The sequence below is a fragment of the Miscanthus floridulus genome, chromosome 5 (assembly GCF_019320115.1).
Source record: "Miscanthus floridulus cultivar M001 chromosome 5, ASM1932011v1, whole genome shotgun sequence".
NCBI classification, from domain to species: Eukaryota; Viridiplantae; Streptophyta; class Magnoliopsida; order Poales; family Poaceae; genus Miscanthus; species Miscanthus floridulus.
Window position 1 is genome coordinate 22,155,901 of NC_089584.1, and position 12,305 is coordinate 22,168,205.

General features: G+C 59.4%; 1 protein-coding gene across 1 annotated transcript; it reads right to left on the reverse strand.

Annotated features, from left to right (window-relative positions):
- Positions 1–340: 340 nt before the first annotated feature.
- LOC136451751 (uncharacterized) lies at positions 341–1,466 on the reverse strand. The gene has a single exon (XM_066452441.1). The coding sequence runs from the start codon at positions 1,464–1,466 to the stop codon at positions 378–380; it is 1,089 nt and encodes a 362-aa protein (XP_066308538.1). The 3' UTR covers positions 341–377.
- Between the last annotated feature and the right edge of the window lie 10,839 nt (positions 1,467–12,305).

The window sequence follows — 12,305 nt, forward strand, 5'->3', positions numbered from 1 at the left end:
AGGGCATCGTCACATAGCAGTACATGCCGAACGGTGTGATGAAAGAAGTCGTGAGCTGGTCGGACTCTTTCATCTTGATCTGATGGTAGCCAGAGTACGCATCAAGAAAAGACAGGGTCTCGCACCCTGCGGTGGAATCAACGATTTGATCGATTCGAGGTAATGGGAAGGGGACCTTTGGACAGGCTTTGTTCAGACTAGTGTAGTCTACACACATCCTCCATTTCCCATTTTTCTTCTTGACTAAAATGGGGTTAGCCAACCACTCTGGGTGGGACACTTCCTTGATGAACCCGGCCGCCAAGAGTTTCTGTACCTCCTCTCCGATGGCCCTGCGCTTTTCTTCGTCGAAGCGGCGCAGGCGTTGCCTCGCCGGTCTAGATCCGGCCCGGATGTCCAGGGCGTGCTCGGCGACCTCCCTTGGTATGCCCGGCATGTCCGAGGGACTCCATGCGAATATGTCGGCGTTCGCACGGAGAAAGTCGACGAGCACGGCTTCCTATTTGACTGTCGAGGGTGGCGCTGATCCTCAGCGCTCGGTCGTCGGGGCAGGCGGGGTCGACCGGGATGAGTTTGATGGTTTCAGCGGGCTCGAACGCCCCCGCGCGACGCTTGGAGTCAGGCACCTCGCCACTGAGTTGGTCGAGGTGGGCGATGAGGGTCTCGGCCTCCGCAAGAGCCTCGGCGTACTCGATGCACTCGACGTCGCAGTCGTATGCATGTTCGTACGTGGACTCGATCGTGATGACACCATTAGGGCCTGGCATTTTGAGCTTGAGGTAGGTATAGTTGGGCACTGCCATGAACTTGGCGTAGCACGGCCGTCCCAGAATGGCGTGGTAGGCTCCCCCGAACCCGACTACCTCGAAGGTGAGGACTTCCTTGCGGTAGTTGGAAGGGGTGCCGAAGCAGACAGGAAGGTCGATACGCCCGAGGGGTCGCGTGCGCTTCCCTGGCACGATGCCGTGGAAGGGTGCGACGTCGCCTCGGAGCCTCGACCGGTCGATCTCCAAGAGCTCCAGGGTGTTGGCGTAAAGGATGTTGAGGCCGCTGCCTCCGTCCATCAACACCTTGGAGAGTCGGGTGTTGCCGATGATCGGGTCGACGACCAGTGGGTACTGCCCGGGATTCGGAATACGGTCGGGGTGGTCATCTCGATCGAAGGTGATCGCCTCTCGAGACCAGTCGAGGTACTGGGGGGTGGCCACCTTGACCGAGAAGACCTCTCGGCGTTCCCTCTTGCGCTGCCGCGCCGTAAGGCATGCCGAGGGCCCACCGAAGATCATGAAAGCGTTGCGTACCTCGGGGAACCCGTCGTCCTTGTCTTCGTCCCGACCGCCGGCGCCCTTCTGCTTGGTGTCGTCGTCGGGGAGCCCGAGCCTGGCGTAGTAGCGCCGCAGCATGGTGCAATCCTCGAGAGCGTGCCTGACCGGGCTCTGGTGGTAAGGGCAGGGTTTCTTGAGCATGTCGTCGAAGGGCCTAGGGCCTTTGGAGCCTCGGGGATTCTTGTGCTCTACGGCCGCGACCAGATCAGCCTCCAGGACCTCCTGCTTCCCTAGGCGCCCCTTTTTCTTTTTCTTAGGGAGGTGGGAGGCTGAGGCCTCGGGGGCCTCTTCCCTCCGCTTACCCTTGGTGTCGGCGTCGGGGAAGATGGCTCCGACAGCCTCTTCACCTGAGGCGAAGCTGGTGGCGATGTCGAGGAGCGCGGCAGCAGAGCGCGGGACGTTGCGACCTAATTCTCGGACCAAGTCCCGACAAGTGGTGCCGGAGAGGAAAGCCTGGACGATCTCCGAGTCGCCGACGCTGGGTAGCTCGGTGCACTGTTTGGAGAAGCGCCGGATGAAGTCTCGGAGAGACTCGTCCGGCTTCTGGCGACAGCTCTTAAGATCCCAGGAATTCCCAGGGCGCACGTATGTGCCCTGGAAGTTCCCGACGAAGATCCTAACCAAGTCGCGCCAGTCGTGGATTTGCGAGGGGGGGAGATGCTCGAGCCAGGCTCGTGCCGAGTCCGACAAGAGCAAAGGGAGATTGCGGATGATGAGTAGGTCATCGTCCGCGCCACCTAGCTGGCAGGCCAGGCGGTAATCGGCGAGCCAGAGTTCCGGGTTGGTCTCGCCGCTGTACTTCGCGAGATTGGCCGGCTGTCGGAACCGGGCGGGGAAAGGAGCAGCGCGGATGGCCCTGCTGAAGACCCGAGGGCCTGGCGGCTCAGGGGAAGGACTGCGGTCCTCACCACTATCGTAGCGACCGCCTCGGTGTGGGTGGTAGCCCCGAGCGGGCCCCTCGTTGTCGTGGCGTCGTCGCCTGCTGACCACCTCATGGTCTCCCTGCACCTCGCGTCGATTGCCGAGGCGGTCCAGAAGCACGGGGACCCTGTGGGCTATTGGCGCTCGGTCGGGCTCGGGACGAGCCGGGGCTTCCCTGTCCTAGCCGAGGCGGTGCTGTGAGAAGGTTTGAGGCGCCCCCGTGCCGTCGGGAGGCGGAACTCTCAGCCTGCTGAACCGCAGCGGTCTCTAGGAGATCGCGGAGCTCGCCGCGGACCCGCCGCCCCTCCGCGGTAGAAGGCTCGGGCATTGCGCGGACCAGCATTGCCAGCAGCCGCGACGTTCTGGCTGGCGCGATTGAAGACTGGGGGTTGCTCGCTCCCTTCGTCGTCATGGATGCGGTGATGCACATCGCGGGCTCTTCGTCGGGCTCCCCCGCCTTCGCCGCGGCCTCGCTGTTCCTGTTCGAGAGAGTCCCGAAGCTGCTGCAGAAGGAGTTGGTCTTGTTCGACCTTGGCCTGGAGCTCACGGAGCTGCTCTAGGTCTGGGCGCTGAGGTCGTGCAAGAGCGACGTTCTCATTTCGTGCGGCCGGCAGGACATTGCGTGGGGGTGTGACGGCGCCCGCCCCTGGACGAAGTGGGGAGCGGCTACCTGCCCCCTCATCCTCTTCGCCTGCCCTCGGCATCCCGAGCCCGACGTGGAAACACTCGCGAGTGGGGTCGTAAGTGCCTTCGTCGTCGGAGTCGGAGCAACCGAAGCAGTAGTCGCTTGCGGCCAAGAACTGTCGCAAAGCCCCAGGGTCGTGGAGCCCAGAGAAATCCACTCCGGGCCATGCCTCGTCCTCATCCGGAGAGTCGGCATGGGTGCTTAGGTCAAGACCGAAGCGCTGGCAGCGCTCTGAGGGATCCTCGTGAGTGGCAGCGTATGCGTAGGCGTAAGAAGCGGCGGCATTTCTCAACCCAAAGGGGTATGAGGATGGTGCCATTGCCAGACTCTGCTCCGCTGGGGTCGGTTCTTCGGGGAGTGGTGGAGCGGAGCTTGACGATTGGGCGCCATCGCAGGCCACCGGCGATTTCCCTTTGTCCAAGCTCAGGCCAGACAGGTCCCCGGCCAGGGACCCCGTACCAACAGCTGGTCGTAGGATATCGGCGGGGAGTGGCGTGCCGCCCCGGGTTCGCGTAGCGTCGGGGTGGCCCTGCTCGCGTCGTGCCTGGCGAGCGCGGCGAGAGCGGCCGCCCGGGCGCCGCCTGCGCCTGGGCTGCCGGTGCGTAACTTCATCGTCGGACGGCGGGGCTCGAGGAGTGAGGAGTACCATGTCATACTCATGCCCTAGAGACATGAACTCTAGGCTCCCGAACCAAACTACGGTGCCGAGACGCAATGGCCGTACCGGGTCTGCCATCCGGAACCTGCTGGGATGACGAAACCGACACACAGCGCCCCTACCTGGCGCGCCAACTGTCGGTGTTTCGGACCGGGGGGTCCTCGACCGACTAGTGAATTTGTTCTGCGTGCTCCCGATTTCGGATGGTGATGCAAAGAGACACAAGGTTTATACTGGTTCGGGCAATCGGCGCCCTACGTCCAGTCTGAGGGATAGAACTTGTATTCCTTGCACCGAAGTGCTCATAGTAGGGGGTTACAAGCTAAGGGAGAGAGGGAACTAGTCCCAGGTCTCGGCAGGGTGTGAGTGGGCCGTCTGAGACGTTGCTCTCAAGCGGCTGGAATGTGTGCGTGTGTGTATGTGTTATCCGGTCTTTTTTCTCCCTCCCCTAAGAGGCCCAAGTCCTCTCCTTTTATAGTTGAAGGGAGGACGAGGGCAGTACATGTATCACTATGCGACGTCGTGCCAATAGGAGTGGCACGTCCGAACCCTGTGGCCCGTTCCGGTGGCGGCGTGGCCGTAGGAGCGATCCGTCCTTGGAATACTGGAGCGGCGTGGTTGTCCCATCAGGTCCTGTGCGTCGTGGGAGCCCCGGGAATGTCTCGAGCGGACGTGGCGGCGAACGTGCAAGCCCCGGTGGACAGATTGTGCGCGAGGCTGAGGCCTGGTCGGTGCCGAGGCTTGTACTGCGGTGGGGGGGTCTCGGCAGGCACGAACCCCGAGATTGCCGAGGCCCCGGTGTACAGTGCCGAGGCCTTGAGCGGGCGGCGGGTCGTGGGTGCAGCGTTAGGACACAGTGGCCGGTAACCCCCGTCATACCCTGTCCTAGGCGCTGATCGTGGACACAGTGCTGGGACACAGTTACCGGTAACCCCCGTCATACCCTGTCCCAGGCGCTGATCGTGGACACAGTGCTGGGACACAGTTGCCGGTAACCCCCGCCGTGCCCTGTCCCAGCCGGTACGGCGCTGATGCGACTTCGGGTCGCGTCGGCCATTCTGTGACGTTGAGCCGCTGTCCGGCTGAGATTGCGGGAGTGGTTGAAAGTATTAATGAGACGTGACGCGCTGTCGGGAGGGTCGACCGAGGCGGGGGGCGACGGACCACGGACGAGCTGGCCTCGAGCGACACGGAGAATGAGGCCTCGCGTGAGACGGAGATCTGGCTCCTTGTCGAGGCCTCGCGAGATACGGAGAACGCGCTTCCTGCCGAGGCCTTCCGTGGAGAGCCTCGGGCGGGGCGGAGATGGCGTTCCTTACCGAGGCCTTTCCTGGGGAGCCTCGTGCGAAGCGGAGTTGGCGTCAGGATGCCGAGACCTCCTGCTTGAGGCTCGAGGCGAGGAGGGGGAGGACCCGGTGGGCTTGGTCGTGGCGGGTGAGGGGCCCACGACTTACCTTCTAGCTTTTTCTTTTTTGATGGGACTTTAGCAACCCATTTTGATGTTTTGCTTGGGGTACCCCATTCTAAGATACCCGACACTATGCAAATCTCCGACGGTGGAGCTCGCCCGCGGAAGCAAGGAATGGCCGAGCTTGCCTTCCCTCTCGGCACACACGGCCGCCGCCTGGGAGCACCACCTCAGCCCGCCGCTCGCCGCGCAGCACAAGCTGAGCCGGCATACCCTTGGGCCACTGCCGCCGTCGAGGAACTCGAGCTCAAGCTCGCGCGCGCACTCGCTGAGCTGGGCCGAGCACCACCGACGCCGTCCACCGTCGTGCTCTGCTCAGAGATGCACTGCTCCAGCCACAGGTGCCCGCACCGGAGCTCCGTCTTTACCATGGTGAGTAGTGGCGTATGCCGGTTCCCTCCTTCCCGTTACCCTCCCCTCCAATCCAATCCGATTCTTCCTCAGCTCGATTCCTACCCCAGTTCCCCACTCCGGTACCCCATCTTTTCCTCAATCCGCATCCTCCACATCCATCACCAAGTTCCAATCCGAACTTCTTCTCATCGATCTGCCCTTTTCCTCGCTCGATCGAGTTACATTTGACAGCTGCTCCCGCTTTTGGTTCCTCTCGATTCGATTCCTGCTCGATAAATTGCCCATCCGCCCCACACGTTCTCCTCTGCTTTTACCCCCCCCCCTCTGAATCCTCAGCTATTCGGAGTTTCACCGCCCTTCCCCCATCGACGTATTATTATGACAAGGATCCCCATCAATTTTCTCTTCTTCCGTTCCTAGCAAACCTCCTGTTTCCGCTTGCCTCTATGGAAACAGACCACACTCTAGATGGGGACCCGCCACCAATTTTGCCCAATCCGGCAGATCCGCACTTCACATCCCAGAAAAATCACTTGGCCACCTCTATGGAAGTGGAACTTGCGAGGTCCAAGCAAGCTCTGCAGCTCACCCCATGTCATGGTAAAGAGCAGCAGCTCACCCCATGTCTACGTTGGTGGCAAAGGAGGTCCTGGCCGCCGCGCCGTCGCCGTCGTGCAAGGTGTGGAGTGTGGCGTTCGACCTCGCCGTCACTGGGGACGACGCGTGGCGCGACGTGGGCGTCCTCGTCAACAACGCCGGTAGCTCGGCGGCGTCCTCGGCCGTGCGGTCGTCCTCCGCTTCGGATGGGCTCTGCTTTTTGCGTAGCTGTTGAAGAGGGCGGAGTTATTGGTTACGGAATCTTTTCCTATGCATAACCCAAAATCGAAAATGAGTGTCGGATTTAGGTCTCCTTATTGGAGACAGTCTTATATCGCTTTGAAATGGCCGTCGGTTTCCACATTTCCCGCTTGCCCACAGAATAAAGTCCAGCCGGCCCAATTAGCCCAATGTAACACACGGCCCACTTCCCCCAACCGCACCTTGGTCCCAGCCGCCGCCATAGCTCTCTGCACACTAGTCACCAGTCGCCACTCTGTCCCCACGCCTAGTCGTCACGCGCGGCTGAGCTTGTATCGCTCATTCCTCTCCGACAGAAACTCCGGCGGCGGCACCCTCCACCCTTCCGGGCGGCCTCGGTCGGTCGGTGCCTTCTCTGCTACTGCTACTCTCCCATCAGAAGTGTAGCTCTAGGAACAAGGCACGCGCCTAGTTGTGTGCATCGGGAGAGGGATTGATGGCCAACAGCGAGTATGAGTATGTGAAGAGGTACTGGTATGCCATTAAAAAATATGATTGTTACCTATAATAGATGTTCGGTTGCTCCACTCTTGGCTTGTTTTAGCTTGCTCTCTCACCGAATACTATTGAATCAGCTAAAATCAGCTGCAACTGGATCAGCCGAACAGGGCCTTCACTAGAAAATTCGATCGCACCTAAGTGTTATTAGCCAGATTTTTTTTCCTTCCTATCCTTCCGTCCACTTTTAGCTCTAACGATGTCAAACTAAATAAGTCTAAATTGCCCTTATATCTGCTACCATAAGTGTATGCGATCTTTTAATATTGGCTGTAGATCCAGAGAGGAACGGTGCAGGTTCACTGTCAGTATAAGTTTATTTCTAAATTTATTTTTCTAAAGGAAAATAGCTGTATAAGGTTTAAGCATGACTTCACGGTGAGGTCATCAAGCTAGGCAGAGTTCCCTCTGCTGCTCGCTCTGGCCGCTCGCGCGGCGTTTTGCGCGTGCATGCTAGGAGGGGTTGCAGGCGTTGTCGCAGAAGCCAGCGAGGTCGACAAGCCACGTAGAGCTACGCCACGCCGTCCCGAGCCACCGACGCCACCGCGGTCGAGTTCAACACGCACATGGACGTCTAGTTCGGCGACCCCAACGGGAACCACGTCGGCCTGGATCTCGGCTCCATCGTCTCCGCCACATCCGCCGACCTCGGGGACACCGCCGCCGGCGGCGTCGACCTCACCAGCGGGAGGACCGTCAACGCCTGGATCGACTACTGTCCCTCTGGTTCGGCGACGGGAAAGGCGGCGTGTTGGAGGTCTTCGTGTCCTACGCGCCCAAGCGCCCGCCCAGGCCCGAGCTATCCGCGCCGCTCGACCTCGGGGAGCACGTCAAGGACGCCGCGTTCGTCGGATTCTCCGCCTCCACGCAGGGGAGCACGGAGACGCACGCCATCGAGTGGTGGAGCTTCTCCACCGCGTCGCCTTCGCCATCCCCGCATTCGGCACCCGCCGCGGCGCCACCCGACTCCACCCCGGCGCTCCCGCCTCCCGTCGCCAACCCGGTGCTCCGTCGCCGCTGCTCCCAGGAGTGACGACGACGGCGCCGTCGCCACCAGCTGCCTCAACGGGTGCCGCCGCGCCGGCCGGCTCGATCGCTCCATCGTCGGGGAGGAATGCTGGCGGCTTGGCCGCGCACGCGGCCGGCCCCGAGGCGGCGCGCAGCCGGCCTCCAGGCGCGGCGCGGCCGTCCTCCAGGGTGCAGCGCGGCCGGACCCCAGCCGCGCACCCTGCGCATCGCGACGCCACCCGGACCCGGCCCTGCACCGCTGTTCGGCACAGCCGCCGGCCACCTCCCAGCCCCGGCCCCAGCACCGCCGCTCCTTGCCACACAACACGGTGCGCAGCTCCGCGCGTGCCCTGCGCCCGACCCCGTCCCGCATCCCGCGCGCAGACGCCACCAGCTCGCTGCTGCGCTGCCGCCCTCGCTACTCTGCGCACGCGCGCCACCGCTAAGCCCGCCTCTCCGCGCGGCCTCTGTACAGAGCCGCCGCTGCTCTGCAGGCCCAGCGCGGCTCCGCGTGCTGGCATACGGCACCGGCGCCCAGCGCCGCCGGCCGGCAGGCAGGAGTCGCCCCTGCCCCTCCCGGACGAAGCCCCCAGCAGGAGCGTCCCTTGCGCGTAGCAGTCGGCCATAGCCGATCCGTTCCGAGGAAGAAGAGGCTGAATTGCAAAAAGGCCCCTCTACTTCATTCTATCCATTTCAGTGTTTAGGAGATGGGTATTTTGGACATCTTCGTTGGTCGGGCCCACATATCAGGGCTGTCAAACGGTGGAAAGCTGACAGCAGACGAAAGTTGGATGGAATGGCGTGGAGAACAAAAGAGTTCCAGGCTAGTGGTATCTAGGTGCGTTCGAACTTTTTAGTGGCTTATAGGTAACGACTATCTTTATTTTAATGGCACACATGTAAAACCCTCCGTGAAGAGGGAGTTCGAGTTTGATCGCTGCCTCCCGCCCTCTAACTGGATCGTTGTCCGCATCGACGGCTACCACTTCCACGGGTACCGCAAACCTCTCAAATATCAATGCCTTTTTTTCTGTATCCATAGTTTCTGCAGGGACCAAAGCTTCTACTGTGTTGTTGGTTGGATAGTCTCTATTGCTTTACTGCTAATTTTAGTTTCTCTTTCGTAGGTTCTCGAAAATTCACGCCTTTGAGAAACCGAATGATGAGAACGCTCTAAGATTGATGAATGCTTGTGCTACTGCTGTTCTTGACAAATTCCCTGACATAGTCTTTGCTTATGGTGTTAGTGATGAGTACAGGTATGGTATCTGATATCCTCCCATATAAGTTCCATTGTGAAATTTAGTTTATGCAGTACAATATACCACTGTAAAATAATCTCTTATATGATCTGCTTGGTGTCCGTTGTTTATTTTCCAGAGAACGCATTGCATTACTGATTTATGAGTTCTTGATTTATTTCGCCAATGTGGCCTAAGAGTTGTATTGGTACACTGCAAGTACTGAATGAATGTGGGGATTGCGGTGGTGGGGGGGGGGGGGGGGGGGGGGGGGGGGGGGGGTGCTGGCAGATGCATCTGTTAAATTTAAAATGAACTTTCTAGCATGTACTGTAATGCATTGTCTGAAAGACTTCTTTCCTAATAAAGAGCTGAAGGAGCCACCATATTTTGATGCTCGAGCTGTATGTTACCCAAATTTGAAGACTATTCATGATTATTTGGCTTGGAGACAAGTGGACTGTAAGCTACTGCAACTGCAATCAAAATTTTCTTGTATAGCAAATGGGACCTTTTATTTATATTGGGCAACTTTTTTGCCATGAAGTCCTACAAGAAAACTGCACCATTCCACCAAAGTTGTACAAGCCATGAAGCTTCGTTAACGTAAAAAGAAAAGAGTGATCTATGTATGCATCAGAATTGAATAATAATTCAATTAGTTGACTGATATGCATATTCTTTGCTGGTGCCTTTTAGGCCATATAAATAATCAGTACAATACTGCTTCTGGATGTTGGTGAAGTCTGGAAAAAGTGAACAAGAGGCTCAGCTAGCTTTGAAGGTAGTATTACTTTTCTTGAGTGGATGACCTTTCTGTTTGCAATTGTATAAGTGTTTTAATTGAAGTTTTATTCTTCTAGGGAACATTTGCAAGAGAAGGTGATGCTACAAATGTTGTCAGTCATGCAAAACAACGTTTTTCTTATAATGTACTGTGATAACTGTAGGTAGAAACAACTGTGGAGATTGGTGACTATGGGGGATCCCATAAAAAGACCAAGATTGAAAGTTACCATTAGGCAATAGGAGATTGTATATTGTATATTTAGGCAAGGCGGTTGTCGAGTACCTTAGAACGGGGTACCCCAAGCAAACATCAAATGGGTCGCTAAAGTCCCATCTAAAAAATAAAGCTAGACGGTAAGCCGTGGGCCCCTCACCCGCCACGACCGAGCCCACTGGGTCCTCCTCCTCCTCGCCTCGAGCCTCGAGCAGGAGGTCTCGGCATCCTGACACAAACTCCGCCTCGCGCGAGGCTCTCCAGGGAAGGCCTCGGCAGGGAACGCCGTCTCCGCCTCGCCCGAGGCTCTCCACGGAAGGCCTCGGCAGGGGGTGCATTCTCCGTATCGCGCGAGGCGTCTCGCGCGAGGCCTCGGTAAGGAGCCCGATCTCCATCTCGCGCGAGGCCTCATTCTCCGTGTTGCTCGAGGCCGGGTCGTCCGCAGCACGTCACCCCCTGCCTCGACCGACCCTCCAGACAGCGCATCATGTCTCATTAATGCTTCAACCACTCCCGCAATCTCAGCCGGACGATGGCTCAACGCCACAGAATGACCGACGGGACCCAAGGTCGCATCAGCGCCATACCGGCCGGGACAGGGCACGGCGGGGATTACCGGCCACTATGTCCGAACGCTGTGTCCACGATCAGCGCCATACCGGCTGGGACAGGGTACGGCGGGGATTACCGGCCACTGTGTCCTAACGCTGTGCCCACGATCAGCCACCCACTCGAGGCCTCGGCACTGTACACCAAGGTCTCGGCTACCTTGGGGTTCGCGCCTGCCGAGACCCCTCCTCTGCGGTGCAGCCTCGGCACCGACCAAGTCTCGGCCTCGCGCACAGTCCGTCCACAGTGGCTTGCACGTTCACCGCCGCACCCACTCCGAGGTAGTCCCGGGGCTCCCACGACGCACAGGATCTGATGGGACGACCACGCCACCCCAGTGCTCCAAGGACGGACCACTCCGACGACCACGCCGCCACAGGAACAGGCTACAGGGTCCGGACACGCCGCCTCTGTTCACACGACACCGTATAGTTAGCTTATGTACCGTCCTTGTCCTCCCTTCAGGCTATAAAAGGAGAGGACTTGGGCCATTTTAGGGGGGAGAGGAGACCCGGTAACACATTGTAACACACGCACACATCCCAGCCGCCTGAGAGCAACGTCTCAAGCGGCCCACACGACACCTTGCCGAGACCTAGGACCAGCTCCCTCTCTCACCTAGCTTGTAACCCCCTACTACGAGCACTTCGGTGCAAGGAATACATGATCGATCTCTCAGACTGGACGTAGGGCATCGATTGCCTGAACCAGTATAAACCTTGTGTCTCTTTGCATCACCATCCGGAATTGGGAGCACGCAGAACAAATTCACTGGTTGGTTAGGACCCCCTGGTTCAAAACACCGACAGTTGGCGTGTCAGGTAGGGGCCTCTGCGTGTCAGTTTCATCATCCCAGCGGGTTCTGGATGGCAGACCCCGTACGACCATTGCGTCTCAGCACCGTGGTTTGGTTTGGGAGCCTAGAGTTCATGTCTCTAGGGCATGAGTACGACATGGTACTCCTCACTCCTCGAGCCCCACCGTCCGACGATGAAGTTACGCACCGGCAGCCCAGGCGCAGGCAGCGCCTGGGCGGCCACTCTCGCCGCGCTCGCCAGGCACGACACGAGCAAGGCCACCCCGATGCTACGCGAATCCGGGGCAGCACGCCACCCTCCGCCGATATCCTACGACCAGCTATTGGCACAGGGTCCCTGGCTGGGGACCTGTCTAGCCTGAGCTTGGACAAAGGAAAATCGCCGGTGGCACGCGGCGATGCCCAGTCGTCAAGCTCCGCTCCACCACTCCCTGAAGAACCGACCCTCGGCGGAGCAGAATCTGGCAACGGCACCATCCCCATACCCCTTTGGGTTGAGAAATGCCGCTGCCTCTTACGCCCACGCTTACACTGCCGCTCACGAGCATCCAGCGAAACGCCGCCAGCGCTTCGCTCTCGACCTGAGCACCCACGCTGACTCCTCGGATGAGGATGAGGCATGGCCCGGAGTGGATTTCTCCAGACTCCACGACCAGGGGCTTTGCGCCAGTTCTTGGCCGCAAGCGACTACTGCTTCGGCTACTCTGACTCCGACGACGAAGATACCTACGACCCCACTCGCGAGTGTTTTCACGTCGGGCTCGGGATGCCGAGGGCGGGCGAAGAGGACGAGGGGGTAGGTAGCCATTCCCCGCTTCGCCCAGGTGCGGGCGCCGCCACACCTCCACGCGCCGTCCCTG

Bases quoted from the DNA above. Each gene is read 5' to 3' on its own strand.
- LOC136451751 (XM_066452441.1), bottom strand. From the start codon at position 1,466: ATGCTCAAGAAACCCTGCCCTTACCACCAGAGCCCGGTCAGGCACGCT.